Source organism: Amia ocellicauda, chromosome 17, assembly GCF_036373705.1.
Source record: "Amia ocellicauda isolate fAmiCal2 chromosome 17, fAmiCal2.hap1, whole genome shotgun sequence".
NCBI classification, from domain to species: Eukaryota; Metazoa; Chordata; class Actinopteri; order Amiiformes; family Amiidae; genus Amia; species Amia ocellicauda.
Window position 1 is genome coordinate 25,531,967 of NC_089866.1, and position 17,303 is coordinate 25,549,269.

At 38.5% G+C, this 17,303-nt stretch overlaps 1 protein-coding gene across 1 annotated transcript; it reads right to left on the reverse strand.

Annotated features, from left to right (window-relative positions):
• Nucleotides 1-10,339: 10,339 nt before the first annotated feature.
• Nucleotides 10,340-17,083, reverse strand: LOC136712785 (myosin regulatory light chain 2, ventricular/cardiac muscle isoform). The gene is made up of 7 exons (XM_066689547.1): nucleotides 17,001-17,083; nucleotides 14,790-14,879; nucleotides 14,407-14,482; nucleotides 13,614-13,718; nucleotides 12,391-12,469; nucleotides 11,432-11,480; nucleotides 10,340-10,869 (listed from the first exon to the last, which is right to left on the reverse strand). The coding sequence occupies exons 1-7, from the start codon at nucleotides 17,001-17,003 to the stop codon at nucleotides 10,765-10,767; spliced, it is 507 nt and encodes a 168-aa protein (XP_066545644.1). The 5' UTR covers nucleotides 17,004-17,083; the 3' UTR covers nucleotides 10,340-10,764.
• Nucleotides 17,084-17,303: the final 220 nt, after the last annotated feature.

Sequence of the window (17,303 nt, forward strand, 5' to 3'; positions counted from 1 at the left end):
TTGTTGCTTCTATTTTCAGGGACCTACTGAATATATAAATAGGCCTACTGAATATATATCATCAACATTTGTCACGATTTATTATTAGGCTATAATTATTATACCGCCATGCCTATGCAAATTTCTGGGCGAAACCCTGGGTATAAAATAAATATATAGTCTTTATTAAAGTAGAAATATGATGCATGAGGGCACATCTCCTAATAATAATCATTCTAAGCTGTAGGTTTGTTCCCTGTCTATAATTCTAAGAATGCTACTGATTGAAGAATACTGAAACCTCCAAATTTCAAATGTAAGATAATAAGTTTGACTTATTTGTTATGGAGTTAAAACAAATTATAAAGTATAACATGAAACATGTTTAGTAATACTGTTTCCCTCCCAGAACTGTTAAACGTGTTTATACAACATGTAAAAATAGGGAAAAATAAATAGGCTTACACATTCAAGAATAATATTTAACGAAGACTTCAAGTATTGCAAGAACAGTGGTAAATTAAATACATTGTAAATTGGAAATGTTAATGAACGGGGTTTAATGTATGCAGATTGCAAGTGTTTTGGGTGCCTAAACGGTTCTTTTTTAAAGTCTGATGTCTTCTGACATATACAGACGGGTGACAAATGAATGGAAAAACCAACATAAAGTGTCCCAGTAAGGTGTTGGGCCACCATGAACCATGAAACGAGTCTCTGGAACTCTACTGGAGGGATGGAACTCCATTCTGCCAAAAGATATTCCCTCATTTGGTGTTTTAATGATGGTGGTGGAGAGCGCTGTCTAACACGTTGGTCCAAAATCTCCCATAGGTGTTCAATTGGTTTGAGATCTGGTGACTGCGAAGGCCATAGCATATAAGAACATAATACCTTGAAGCCCAACTTCCATTTGTGTCCCCGGGTCCGTGCATCCCTGAAGATCTGGAAAAGCTTCTCTGGTTTGATGTGGTCAATGCCCTTCATGATTTTGAATATTTGAATTAAATCCCCATGTAGTCTTTTCTGTTCCAGGGTGAAAAGGTTCAGTTCCCTAAGTTTCTCCGAGTAGGACATTCCCTTCACACCTGGACTAGGTCTGGTTGCTCTCCTCTGAACTGCTTCTAGAGCAGCGATATCTTTCTTGAAGTGTGGAGCCCAGAACTGTGCACAGTATTCCAGATGAAGTCTAACTAGTGCATTGTACAGTCTTAACATTACTTCCCTTTTACATTTTACATTACTTCCCTTTTACATTTTGACAATATACACTAGCATTTTGTTTGCCTTTTTTATTGCTTCTCCACATTGTTTGGATGGAGAAAGTGAGGAGTCCACATAAACCCCTAGTACTTCCAGTTCTATTCCTCGCATAGTGTGATTATAGTGGACATACCTTGCACTTATCCAATTTGAATTTCATCTGCCAGGTGTCGGCCCACAACTGAATATTATCTAAGTCCCTTTGAATAACCTATGCTGCCGAGATTATATCTGCTGAGCCACCTATTTTAGTATCATCTGCAAATCTGACAAGTTTGCTAACTATCCCAGAGTCCAGATCATTAATATAGATTAGAAAAAGCAAAGGCCCTAGTACTGATCCCTGTGGAACTCCACTAACAACCTCACTCTAGTTAGAAGCAATTCCTCTTATCGACACCCTCTGTTTCCTATACATCAACCAGTTCATAATCCATCTACTTATATTACCCTGAATACCTATGGTTTCCAATTTTAGGATCAATCTTTGCTGTGGAAATGTATCAAAAGCTTTCTGAAAATCTAAGTATATCATACCATATGCTTTCATGTGATCTACAGCTGCAGTTGCATGTTCAAAAATTTCTAATTAATTAGTAAGACGTGATCTGTCTTGTCTAAACCCATATTGACTATCTCCAAGAATATGGTTTTCATTAAGATGCTCCTCTATTTTCTGTTTAATATTTTTTTTTAATGAAGGTGAGACTGATTGGTCTGTAATTGCCCCAGTCTAACTCATCTATGTGCTGCCTCATACCTTCAAGGTTTGCTTTTCTAAAATTGTAGACCATTGTTTTTTGAATGTATGACTCAAAGCTGACCATATTGTGATCACAGTTTGCCATTGGTTCTCTAACTAGTGTCCCTCTGACTCTGTCTTGGTCATTTGAAAATATCAAATCAATGCATGCTCTCTCTCTGGTTGGTTCCCTGTCCTGTGTCTGCCACATAATTTTCATTCTCATCAAATCCTTCAGTGAGCCCTCGTGCCCTGTGGATGGGGGCATTGTTATCCAGAAAGAGACCACTCCCATCAGGATAGAAATGTTTCACCATAGGATAAAGGTGATCACTCTGTAATGATTTGCAGTGACCCTTCCCTCTAAGGGGACAAGTGGACCCAAACCATGCCAAGATAATGCCCCCCACAGCATAACAGAGCCTCTGGACCCCCTCACTGTAGGGCTCAAGCTGTCAGGCCTGTACCGTTCTCTTGGTGTCGCCACACATGCACTCGCCCACTGGTCTTTGTGATTGAAACTCCTGACATTCGTGCTCCAATAATGACCCCTCTTTCAAAGTCCCTTAGATCCTTTCCTCTTGCCACCTTGATCCAAAATTGAGGTAAACTGGGCCTGCTCAGCATTTTTATACATGCCACAGAGCATGATAGGATGTTAATTGCTTAATTATGTCTTGCAGTACACCTCTTTAGAGGCATCTGCATTCGTTATGTTCCTCCACTCATTTATTCAGGTTTTTCCTTTAATTTGTCACCTGTCTGTATTTATAGCCATATAGGCTATTACTTATTTCTCTCCATGTGATTTATTGTTTTATTTTGATCAAAAGATTATTCTGATTAAAACACAAAAAACAAGAAACAAGCATGCATAATACTAGAATGTAAAAGCTAAATGTGTCAACTAAATGACTTTGTCCACACCTGTGTTTTAACTGGAAATATAGAAAAACTCCAATGAAAAGAATTATCTTTAACCTTCCTAGAAAACTCTATAGTTTATCTTGTTGTCCAACATCAAAGGTGCCTTGAAGCTGTTTGTAAGTGCATGTTACATAATAACAATAAATGTGTTATAGGCAAGATTAAAATATTAATCTTTGTACATTCCTTTTACAACTGGCGGTGGTAGAAGTAGTAAATTAAAGAATTTACTACTTCCATTGAAAAAGCAGCAGTGCATATTCCATCATAATGCAGATGGTTCCTTATGATGTGCAATTGCTAAATTATAGGGCTCACTCTTTTAACAGTATGTGTTTTCTACTGGGTTTTCCTCCCCTGATGCACTGTTTGTTAAATAAAATTTAGATTATGTGCACTGTTGACACCAAAACACTGGTTGTACCACTATACCATTTAAGCCTAACCTTTGTACTGTCAGTTTTTACACTTCCTTGTTGAATGTGAGTTGCTTGGGACAAAGATAACAATGTAATAACAATAATCGAAAAATCTAAAATTACATTGTAAATTCCCAGGAATAACAAGTAAAGAAGTGGTACAATTCTTCTCTTACATTTAGAAAAAAGCTAAAGATGTTAGAGATTAGCCTTTATGGGCACACCACCTTGTACAGATGTTTTTATTATTATTATTTGTTTATTTCATTTTTAATAAATGTTCTGTTGTGTTTAATACAGATTTTCTTCTCCTGAACACTAGAGGTAATGTAAATCACAAGCAAGGTCAAACCCCCCAGACAGTAGATTAATTTTAGTTTCATTTTTTTTAATGAAATTGTGATAGTACAGTTCAGGTCATATTAAAATATATGTTTTTTAAACGTTAATGTGGGCACACCAGGCTTTCATTTTTCAATCATAAACATAAATTCCAATAATTCAAAAAGTTGCTCAAAGCTAGCCCCAACTTTCTTTAAATATCTAAGACATTCAATATCACACTTTGTTTTTGCTAACTTTACTCCCTTTCCTTATATAAGTTAATTAGCTAAACATTTTTTTTTTAAGTTGATTGTTTTTTTTTAAAGTGACTGCAATTTAATGTAATGCAAGGTGATTTGAAGCTTGGTGTATTTTTCACAGTCATATCAATGTGATACAAGCAAGATTAAAAGTTGTATCTTTGTACTTTACTTTTAATACAAAAAGGCATACTGGTGGTGGTTCCATTGAACAACCAGACACATGTTTCCACATTATAATAAACCTATTTCCTTAAGATGGGCAACTACTACATGATATGTGAGGATATGTTGTTGCATGTTGTTTGCCAGCTCTGACCAGTTTCCCTTTAGAATTTCCATAGACTTCCCATATCTGTCTACTGAGGGCAAAGGGTGGCATCCAAACTATGGAGGCACACATGTTTATACTGTTTTGTGGTTTGTGTTTGTTTTGACAATATGGAAACCATGTACATAACATTGCAGGCTGACATTTGGAAAGATGGAAAGATGTGGAACATGTTTGACCAGGAAGCAGAGTTACAACAAGAGAAATGGGACCACTTCAAGGCCCAGAACATCATCGTAAATCAGAAGCAGGAGTGAGTACACACAACTCTGGGTGGATTGTAGTTAGGGAGTATAATATTGTTGTGCAAATGTATTGTTTTATGCATGTGTTATGTATGTATGTATTATTTATCTTTTTGTTGTTGTTGATGTGTGAGGTGCATACAAAATATATAATAATAATAATAATAATAATAATAATAATAATAATAATAATAATAATAATAATAATAATAATAAAAAAAAGAAATAGGCAACCATGTTGCTTAACATAATTAACCATTGATTCTTAATTTGATCTCGAAACACAAAGCTGTAAAAAATGAGTAGAAATCCAGCAGGACTAATAATTTATTTGTGTGTTTGTTAGGAGCACCACGGAAGTCTTGTGTTTATAAAAAAAAAAAAAAAAAAAACACTTGCTCAGACATTTCACGGCAGGGTGTAAGAATCTCTTTGGCATGTGTGCACAGTAACTAGCAGTGCTGACTTAGTAATCTGAAAATGTCTACTACCTGCTGCTGTGTGGCCATATGCATGGGAGGGATTTAATTGTATGTTTCCAAGTTGATTCCAAGTTTTAGGTGAAATGCATCTCTCACTTAGTGGGATACATCCTCTATGTTATGATTATTTTTGCTGTGTTTATCACTTTAACCCAGTTGTCCATCTTCTGTTCCCTGTCCTTCAATGTGTTGCATTGTATCGAATATGGATTACTCTGCATTCTTGTGAACCTTGTAAGCTACCATGGATAAAGGCATTAGCAAAACGATAAAGACCTAAAACCACATGACACTGCAGCTCTTATAAAGATGTGCTGTATGGGGCTGCAACATATGTGTTCAGATTGGGTATTGTTGTAATGTAAAGGGTCAGCTTGCTGGAATGGTAAATGTTAAATTCAATGAATTTGACATTAATCTGTCAAGTGTTAACCTGCCTGTGTCAAACACAAGACACTTGTGTGGACCTAGAGAGGAGTTCAGACGACTCCTGAAGGAGAACGAGGAGATAGAAGTCAAAATGAGGTTCAGCCAGCAGACCCAGAGTGACCTCACCTCCTGACGCTCCAATGTCTAAGGACCATTACGCCAAATAGTTGAAAAGACAGGTATGTCTGGTGTGTCTCCAGCAGAACTACATCCCACTGAAGGAAAAGCACATCAAACAGGTACAGCTAGCACAATCCATCCTGGCCATCAGTAGACAAGCAGGGTATAAAATATATATCAAGGCCTAGACCAAGTGTCAGTTGTTCCCCTGCCCAACCATGGCTGAATTTATTTGCCAGAAGCCCCTCTCTAAATCAAAACGTGATAGGTCACAGATTGATAATTTGCTTTCAAGTCCCTTATGGAAGTGGTAAATTGGTAAATTTACCATTTTTGTCCTCTCTGCATGGTATTATTATGCTTTCACCATTGTTTTCACAATGCTTTCCTGTAGTGTATACAGGCCTTCACTGTGCATTACAACATTCCACCATGAATAAATCATGGGTGACCAAGGTGAACATATTTATGATGGTATTTCGTGGAATATCCCATGGTCCAGTGTAGTAAAGCATGGTGAAGGCAGATTGAACCCATAGGAAACCACTGTAACTCTGTGGTGCCCATGTCATGTGGTAAACAAATCAGGGTAAACTTGCATGAGTAGTCTGTAGTTTGAGCTCTGTGGTAAACCCTGATTGTAAAAGGCCTGTTTGCCTCCTCACACTTCCAGGCCACAGTGCAGTTTGACAAGCTGTTGTAATTGATGGTTCTGTATTTCACATCTCAGTTCTTCCCGATCTGTTAAGGCTAAAGAATATATGTATATATGTTGCTACCTGACAAACTCAGAACAGACAGAGACCCCCCCCTCCCCATATAATATAAGGGTAAGGGTTTTTAAAAAAAGCTGAAAAGAAAGAAAATACTATTTTGTGAAATGTGTAAAGATTATTGTTGTGATTAATGAATGGGTAACTCTTCTGTTCATTCCAATGAGAAAGGTTAGCCCGCATTGTTCCCCTACAGTAAGTGGATTAACTTTGCAATGCCTTGTCCTAGTGAGAGATACCAGAACATGCCTATAAGGGATATATATTTGTCTTTGACAGTAGCATTTAATCTATTGAAGCTTTGCTAACCGGCAGTGCACCATAGTGGTAGAGGTAATTACAGACAGGTTTCTATCAGGGGGTGTCAGTATAACTTTTGCAAAGATGTTTTTCGGAGGTGTCTGTCTGTTGTTGCCACATACTTATCTTATGGATGTATTATAATAATATTATTATATTCTTTTAAATTATTTAAATTGTATGTCTCCATTTTTTCCTGAATGCACTGATTGAGCTGTGCAAATATACCTCCTCTGTGATTTAACTTTGCCCTTGTTTAGCCGATCAATTACATTTGTTTCAAGTGCATTTATTGTGGAAGAGAATGTATCAAATTGCTCAAGTTTGGTTGCATCTGCCTGACAGTTAGTCCAGAGAAGAATCATATGCTTGGAATATGTCCTTGAAACAGTATTATAGTATTATTATATTATAATGTATCTTGTCTATTTTTTTTACAGTTTAACCTGAAAGTTATATCAGTTGCACACTGGGGTCCCTTCACTGGTAAACGTTGAAATAGGCTAGGCTTTCCATATTTCTCATTAATATAATCGAATATGTGAATTGACTCCTGTCCTATGGATGTTATTGCTTAATAAGTACATTGCAGTATAAAAGAAATTTAATTTTGAATAATGTTTCAGTTTTCCTTATTTGCAATATTTGCCATTTGTTTCCTATGAGCAAATGATATTTCAACCACAATTTGCCACGTTTTACAACATTTTGACATAATTCCTTGGAGTCTACATCTTTGTCACAGCGTCATGTGGTTGTGTTCACATTCCTACCCTGTTTGCCACAATGTTATTTAAATAGCTGGGCATGGATTTATTCTCAGAACCCCAAAACAGAACCATCACCACTCAGTGGAAGTGCATATTCAGTGGAGGCTCTGGTAAAGGTAAGACAGAGAAGAGTTTTCCGCAAAACCACCAAAAACACAGTTGCAAGCCCTGCACATCCACAAGGTGTCACACTTTTCCTGAACTCCTGCATTTTAAGCTCTTACTGTGTGTGTGTGTGTGTCACAGCCCAGATGGTGCTCGATTAGAATTTTTTGGCACTGTGACCTGGCAGAACACGTTTGCATTATAAGATCACATGCTCTGTGTCTGTTCTTGACGATAAAAAGGCTTCCTGTGTTTATGACAGTATTCATTATTCCAATGTATTACAAGCTGTCAGCAAAGGTTCTCTGTAAGAGATGCAGAATGTGCCCGTCCTAGAGCCACTGATTTTAAACCCAGAGACAATCAGACTAAACTATTCTGTTTTAAGAGACTTTTGTTTTATTTTTATGACTGGACTATTTCATATCAGAAAGATCTATCCCTTGTCAAAGCTGAGGTATGCAAAAAGGCACTTTTATATTTTACACGATTTATTCCTGTTCAGCTTTGGATCTACAAGTTATAGTATACACTATTTTAGTGTGCTGTGAGCTCCTGTCTGTAGATAGAGAATACAGAGTTAGGTTCTGCAGTTTCTAACAGGCCTTGGTTCAGAAGGATTCCAGGGGAACAAATCCGTGCACCTGTGTGGAGGCTAACTAAGGTTGACTGGCAGGGCTCTTTGATGTGAAGGTGCTGCTCAGGCATAGTTGGATTGTTTGCATAAATCATTGCGTTCAAGCAATTCCATTCTCTGAACGTTGGTTGGTGATGTTGTAGACATATTTCATCGCTCCAGTTCTGTCATTTCAATTCCAAGTATGTATGCATCAAGACTATTTACATTATTTTGTAATGTAGCTTGTCATGGGGGACTGACTGTAAGATGACAGGCACTGGCCCCATTGGAGTCAAAAAGTACATCTGTGAACTGATACCAGCCTCTAGTATATCCACTGTGCCCCACACCAAAGCCACCAAATGTTGCTGACACAATTGTTTGTCCCTAGGGATGGAAATAACTCTCCTATGGCAGAGAAGTTTTATGTTGCAATTTGTGAAACATAAAATTAGAACAACAGAATATAAGAAAGGTAGCAAAGTGGTTCAGCCCATCATGCTTGTTTGGTTTTTAATAGAAAATTGAGCACAGATTTGCATCCAGACATTACAGAGTCTGCTCCAACTACAGGTCTGGGAAGCATGCTGTGGACCCCTGCCACCCTTTGCGTACAATGACTGACTCAGTGACTGGGAGTTCTTTGTATTTCTATTCTTGCGGAAGGAACAGCACTCCACGAGCTTAGACAATCTGTGTTTCATGAACAATGCAGATATTGCATTATGCTGGGCCCTGGTAAATATAGCTAGTCTGCCTTATTGTGTGGTCTGGGATTGTGTTCGCTCTTTTCATTGACCTTGGGTGCAGCACTGGGAAAAGGCATCACAGAGATGCTCAGTGTCTGTGGACTAAGTAATCCCAGCTGCCTGCAGTCAGTCAGTGTCAGCATGCAGTCAACACACACACATACACACACACACACACAGAACTTACATTTTCCACTCCCCTATTCCTGACCTTCCACAGACTGATGGGTGCGGCTGGCTTGAGATAGATTCACCACCCTTGTATATTGGCTTACGTGTTTAAGTTTATCCCTGTTTCTAAGCATACGTGGGTGAAAATGTGACCATTAGGCTTCACACAGCAATTGATTGGGATGGAGAGAGAAAAAAAAATCGTCGTGTTTTATGATTTTAGATTTTTAGATGCTCTACTTCCCCTATACAACTGCTTTTTTTGGTTAAACAGTAATTTGCAAGTCAGTAATATCAGTGTCCAGAATTGAATGAATGGGGGTTTGATAGTTTAGTCATCTGACCACATATTAGGAATGAACAATTCCCAGTTTGTAATTTCTGTTTCTCAGTAGCACCAGTAGGTGTCAGGAAAGGCAAGATGAATAAACTTGTATATAACATTTGCCGTTTGATTCCTCAAGAACAGCATGTACTACAATTTCATTTTTTACTTAGAAGCGGCCTTGTCTCATCAGAGAGAGCTGCATTCATCCTCCCTATGATACCATATATCTACACAGATGCGCAGATGCTCTCATTGGGCACATTTTCAAAGATCCTTATATATGTCTACATCTCTCCTATTTTTTACATAGCAGGGTCATAGAACTAAGCTTAGAAAATTAACAATAGCAAAGACCAAGAAGTTCAGTTAAATCCTTTAAAAACAATAAAGATCTGTACTTTAAGAAGCCACATTTGAGATCTCTGCCGTTCTATCTGGGTAATTGGTTTTGTGCTTTCTGGGCTAATAGCAACAATATCTATGGTCTCTTACATTGAAATCTACAAGATTGTTGAAAAAACATCACCCCATTTCCGCAGCACAGAGCCTCAGATACAGTAAACTGGCAACACACAGTACATACGACTAATACTGCGCTACTATAATATTCCCATCCAAGTAGCATTGAAAGCTCCTGTCAAGGTCTAATGCTTGTTACATTCCTGTTGGGGTGTCGTGTTACCCCCAGGAATATTTAAAAGCTCAGTCTTGACCCCGGTGTTAGCAAAGCTTTCAGATCGGGCGTGCTGTAAGAGACAAGGTGACATTCTTGCAGTGGGCTCACACAACTCCAAGGGGAAGAAGGCATCCATTATTCAGTCTTGCCCCAATACGGACTAGTGTACAAGAGGATGCTAATGTTAGGCAAACACACACTTTAAGCCTGTTCAATCCTGCCAGCTGCATATATGTAGGACCAAGGTACAGGTCAGGATTTCTGCCTTTTTTGTCTGTCAGCGAAGCAACAGTTGGGGGAAAAAAAAAGAGCAATAAGTCAACAAACTGCAAGAAAAGTGCCGAGATCATTTATTGTACAAGTTTAATTTTGAACTTCCAGAAACGGTTTGTGTTTGTCCTCTCTTGGGAAAATGAAACAAAACGGAATATACAAACAAACAAAAACAAAATAACACTAAATCCAAACCCCATAAATATGTATATCTAGTGATATGCAATAAGTGGCAGAGGATTGTAACTCACAGTATTACAGTCAAGACGTCAATGAAGATCTGTAGCTGCAAGCAGGCAGTAAAGAAAGCGTTCTGTCATTTACAAGGTGGCTAGACTGAGATTGATCATTGGAGCAGCAGAGGGAGTACAGGGGAGTGGATACTGGGTGAGAGTGGTATCGGGGGGGGCAACTATGTTAGGATAGAGGAAAGTGGCACAGATAAGGTAGGAGGGGGGTTAACACAAGGGGCCAGCGCTCTATTCTTGATCTTTGTCCTCTCCGTGCGTGATGATGTAGACCAGGTTCTTGTAGTCGAGGTTACCAGCCACATCTGGAGGGAAAGCTGTGAACATCTGTTCCATCTAGGAGGCGAGGAGAGGGAGAATAGATGCAGTGAAATAATATTAGCCTTATAGCTGGCCACACTGAAAACAGTTGCAGCAGCTAAGAACTAGCCAGTAGCCATACAAAGACACTCTTGTTTACTTCCCAAATTGTTTGAATATCTTTTGGGACTGCTGACAGGGTATTTGCACCAAAATCTTTCACATTAATTTGGGCAAAATCTACATTATTATTATTATCATCATTATTATTATTATTATGTGATTATTTATTATAAATAATTGATTACATGTGTGCAGATGTACAGTTTTCTGGGGCAAACTAGAGATCTGACATAGTGTTTGATTTCAATAAGAATAAAGACACAAGAATGCCAATCATACAACAAGGAATCAAATTGTGGTTAATTAATAGGAAACAACAAAACGATGTTGGTAGCTTTGTCATTACGGTGTCTCAGAGATCCAGTTCATATGGTACTGTGTGTTTCTGTTATGATGTTTCTGTCAATCATAAGTCTTTAGTAGTAGCAGAGCCTTAGGGAAACAGTGTAATCCTTGTGTGTAGCTCAAAACCTACCTCTTCGGTGGAGAATCTGTCAGCTTGGGTTGTCAGCATCTCTGTAACACTGAAAAGCACAGAGCAGTACAATATGAGTTCACCTGTATATTAACAGTGTTCTTCTGAAGTGCCTATGCCAAAGAGATTGATCCTAGACTGAATCAGTATATGAAGTCAAGAAGTGGTATTTTATTTTTCCTCTGGTGTATTTTATTTCCTGCTAAATTCATTAATTGATCTCTCAGGGAATTATTTAAGGGCAAGCAGGATAGAGTGGCAAATGCAAAACTTTCTTCGTAAAAGAAGGTGCAGACGTAAATTTGAAAAATTGAGTGTGGAGGAATTCTTTGTTTTCTTTATGAGGAAAACAACACTTTTGATGCAGAGAGATTGTTTGGTTACGGTTTCCTTTTACATTCAAGCACGACTACTAGAGAAACTGGTTCACGTTTGTGCTGTGAAAGTCAGCTTTAAAACCTGGATACAAAAATAAAATTACTTTTGATTCAAATCATATACTGTATATGTTTTTAGCTGTAATAAATATACATATATTTTTATGGGAGTTGTCTGGGTGGCTTTGATTTAGTCATTATATTTGAATAATAATATTTTTGTATACACACAAACATATAAATACATAAATATATATAAATACATATATATATATATATATATATATATATAAATACATATATATATATATATATATATATACACACACACACACACACACACACACACATAATTTGTTTTAAAAATCCTTAATAATTAATTAACAAAATAAACAAGGAGTCTCGACCATGGTCAGTGACTCAAAATCAAGATAATCTTAGTTCTTCAAGACCTGGGTTACAGAAAATGCTAGAAAACCAGAATTAAATTACTTGATGACGAATTGAATAATTCAAGCACCAAAACAAACACATCAAACTCATGTAAAAAAAACACAATAATACAAATAATATATAACTTACTAATCCTTCTTCAAAACTCCTTTGGCCTCTGGGTCAAATACTTTGAATGCATTCAGAATGGTCTCCTCAGGATCAGCACCTGCAAGTCATAGCAGCAGTTTCACATGATCATCCTGACACAGAAATGGGTTTCAGACGAGCTGTGTCTCTGGAGGGTTGATTTATTTGATTGCATGTGCGGCAGCTGGAAAGGGAGATGTCAAATGTCTTTTCAACGTTAAAGATGTATTAAACCGAACACAAGAAATGAGACAGGGCTGCGGGACCGCTGCGTCGTTCGTGAGGCGACGTGCAGGTGTGCGTAACGCGTCGCTGTAGTTTCAGGTCAGAGCGTCGTGTGTACGACAGTTTGCCACTTTCTGGATATAGTGGCGCGTTTTCCCGTTTCTACCACAACACTTTAAGCCACCTTTGACCAATAACTTGTGACCGTGATCAGAACGCAGAAACGGAACCAGTCGGTAAAAATGGCGGAGGCTGAAAATAATGTAGTTGCAGCAATGATGAGTGTTATTGACGAACTAACAGGTCGGTGATGCATTACATGCTGACTACTGCCACACATATGTCAGACGTTATATACGTATTCTTAAATCATGCAATATGTCTAGGCCTATACATAGGCAAACGTGTTAGACTGCACTACAATGTGTGGCCTACTACTTGTTTCAGGTAATTGTATTTTATGGCAGCAGTGTTGTAAACAATTATTTGTCAAAAGTGGCTGAACCTGGCTTTGTTGTAGCTAAATAAATACATAGAACGAATTTATGAAAATCAAAGCTATTGAATACATCGATTCTTCCGCGATCGACTGCCATCATTGACGGCACTTTGTGCGATCTACTTCAGGATCGTTCAGGATTGATCGACGTTGGGTGCAGTTAAGACCCAGCGTGAGCGTCATCGCCAAACTTCAACTGCTATCTCGCTATCGTGAAATCTTCCCCTGCATCACGACCACCACGACACTGCTTAACGATCTGGGGGGCGTTACTTTGGTAGCTTCCAATTTTCAATCGTAGGTGTCCATCAACTCGTCTGATATAACTCAAGACCATGCGGTGCTTGGCCAAACTGTTCAGTGTTATTTGTGTCATAGTTTTTTATTAGAATCAGTGCTGTCTGCAGTGTAGGCCTCAACCTGCAAGATGTATTGATGTTGACTGATGCACTGTATCGAAGGTGAAGTGCAGGTGCCCCCCCCCTTCCATAAGCATTACCTTTTAGCTTTTCACCGAACATAGTTAGAAAGACCGTGAAGTTGATTGGTCCAGGGGCCTCCTTCAGCATCTCATCAATCTCCTCCTGTTTCACATTCAGTCGGCCTGCAGTGTGGAGAGGAAGGCACAGGTCAGTCGCACACTACAGTCTTTTCTCAATCAAATGCTATTTGGGATGCTAACGGTGGAAAAGTTTCCTATTTGCATTGAGAGGCCAGCAGTCAGCAAATGTATTCAGTGTGTCATTTATTCCTAATCGAAAATAAATACATTGCCATCTTAAACAGATGTATGGGAAATTAAATCAATACAAAATACATTTGAAAATATTGAAGATACTTTAAAGTACTTGCCTGTTTGGCTGGAATATAAAAGTGTATTTGTAAATGTATATTGCAATATGCTCTCAACATGACTATTAATATATATCTTTCCTTGCTATTTTGTAATATTGCAATATATATTCATCTATACTTTTAGATGTTTATTTTTTAAATATATATTTGGGAAATTGGGCTCCAAAATATATACATTTAGTACAGTAATTTGCAATTTGCAAGTTCTGAAGACACATCTGTTGTAACCTCAGCATTTCTTGTAACTGTGTTTGAGGTCTTTATCTTCATAGAATGTGAAATTCGTCCCAATCTTCTTCTTCCTAGTATGGTGGACCTAAAAATGAGTAATTGTGCTACTAAAAGGATCCTCATTTAATTTAATTTAATTTGCACGTGAATCAAAGTTACAGAAGGAATGTATTTTGTCTGATACACCTAGTTAAGGCTGCACCCACCAAGAGCTGCGAAGGTGTCCCTCAGGTCGTTCTTGTCAATGAAGCCGTCTCTATTCTGATCCATTATGGTGAAAGCCTGCCGAATGGGACACAGGTGGTTAATGATAGTGCTAACTTTCCACACTGTTGTGAATGACATTATATTTCTTAGCAGAAATATATCCAGGGCAACTTATTTTTACATACAATTACCAATTTATACAGCTGGGTTTCTACTGGAGCAATCTAGGTACAGTACCTTGCTCAAGGGTACAACAGCAGTGTCCTGGGATTAAATGCACGACCCTCCTGCTCCTTCGATACAAAAGGATCCTACAGGGAGAGACTTTGCAAACTGAACATCTGGGAAGTGAGTGTGGTGCAGTAAATGGGTCCATACTCGCCTCCTTAAACTCCTGTATCTGGGCCTGCTCAAACATGGAGAAGACATTGGAGTTGGCTCCCTCTGCTCTCTTCTTTGCCTTTTTTGGTGCCTGTTAGGACAGGGAGAAAGGACAAAAAGCACAGTTACAGCATGTGGTCCATTAAATTGAAGTTGGCCCCAACCCATGTTAGCAGCGCTCAGTACACTTTGGAACTGAAGTCTGTCTAAACTTGATTTTGCTGCTCCTTATTTTTGCGCATGACAAAATCTCTGTTTTTTGTATTTGATCATGGTTGTCATAGGCTCCCCTGGTGACAGACCTCCTTAGTAATTTTTTATCATTCTTTCTCTGCTGTCCATTTGTTGGGTTTAACCCACACATTACACGTCTGGAACCAGAAAGCCTCTTGGTGCCAGTTTGCATATCTGAAAGGGATTGTCTAATCTGTATCATTCCTAGATGGATATTCTTTGAAAACAAAAAACAAAAAAGTTTGTCTCATCAACGTTGCTATATGAATATTTGTTTTTTTAAATTGTCACCTGGACTAAGTGTTTTGTTCATGTCCCATAAAGTTTGTTCAAGTTTGAGGAATGGTGCAGAGGCTGTATTGAATTCGGTGTTCAGATGCAGTATTCTGAGCACCTATATTTGGGTACGTTTTGCAAAGGAAAGGATTACACTGGGGTATGTGTACAGAGGGGTGTGAAAGGACAGAATTCAATATGATCATATCATATTCTCTCAGTTCACCCCCTCTTATAATGCATCTGTCTGTGCAAGCTCATTGTGGATTAACAACTAAACAAATGTGCTGTCACAGTGAAAGGTCATTAGGCAGAATCACACTTTGCAGACTCCTTCAGACGCCATTCTCTTGGCACACACCTTCATCCAGGAGGACATACAAGAGTACAATCAGATTGACAAACTATAATTAGTAATATTATTTTTTATATTACTTTTTTTAACTTTAAAATACATAAATCACTATATTTATGCTTTTGGTTCTGCATTTGCTTCTATCCTTTCAGCGTTTATTCCCTAACTCCTCCCATGCACTCAGGCTGTAGATTCAAAGCAAATGGAGCTGGGCAAAATCAATTGACACTCCTTCTTACAATGCAATCCTTCACCCCCCTTACATGAATCAAGAGCAGTGATATTTGATTCGTCCAGTTGTTGCTTAAAGCGTTCTGTTACCAACTTGCCTCAGCACACACTTTGGAGTTTCCACACACATGGTCTACTAGCTTTCAAAATTTACAATAGAAGAAGTTTAAAGTCTTTACTCCATACTGCATTTTGTTCCTGCTTTTGTTGCTCATATTCACACACTACCATTGCACTTCAAGTTTTCTTAACAGCCCTGGGTTAATCAGCCTTCTATACAAATTCTAGGAAAATTATAATTATAAATCTAACAAATTAAAATACTATAGCCAGGTACAATAAACAAAAAAGCTAGGTAAAAAAAGCTTATATATGCCTATATATTTACACTTTCTCCAATACAAATTGTGATTAACCTGTACAAATTACAGTAAATGGTGTTGCTTCCCTATGTGTTTAAAGCACAGCATAAACTCCTGTGAACACTTCAGTTACATATTACCATATTACCTGGAAGTACAGATGTACAAACTGTACTTCAACTATGCTGACCAGTATTTTTAAAATCAAACTACAGCTGACACTGTTGTAATTACAGTCATATTTACGATGGTGCTACTTATAAACCGTGTGCTTTGCAGTAAATGCTTCAATGGTAAAATCATCGTTCCTTCCAAACCACTATAGTAAACTCCTGTATTGTTTTGCCTCTGGGATAGTGCAAACAACAGCTGCCATTAGTCAGCTCGGATCTCATACTCAAAATACTCAAAAGCTCAACAATTGATCTGCAGAATGAAAAAATACCCCAGCTGGGTTTTATCATCCTTACTTTGCAATACACTCCACACTGCAAAGCACATTTCCCTGCCTAGGAAACAGCAGAGACTGGCAACAACGCACGACTGCAAGGACAACTTGGGACAATCAGTGGGAGGAGGTGGGGAAGAGGCTCCCAAAAAGTCCTGCATAGGAGGTATCATGTTGGGCAAAGACGGCATCAGTGCCAGCCAGGGCCGAGCCGCAGCCATATCGTAAACCTCTGCAAGGCTTTTTGCTAGCTAGCTTCGATGCTCATGCATTCCTACATAGGTTTTTCTCTCTCAGTGCACTCACCATTGCTGGAGGTGTAACAGGACAAAGAGGAACTTCCCAGCTGCTGCTCAACAATGGGGCGTCTGGGTGGGGTGGAATTATATATCGCCCCGATGCCCCTGTCAGCAGGGTTATAAATAAACGTTGCCTTCTTTAGTCACTGACAGGTAAAATATGTCCTGTCCAAGCTCCCCCACTACCACCCCCTCCTTACTACATTGTCAGGGGCCTGGAATAACAGTGGTTTAGAATAACCGCAGCAGGGGTTGGACCTGGGCTGCTGGCACAGCGAGCGTCTGAAGGTTAGAGAAATGGCATACTCCA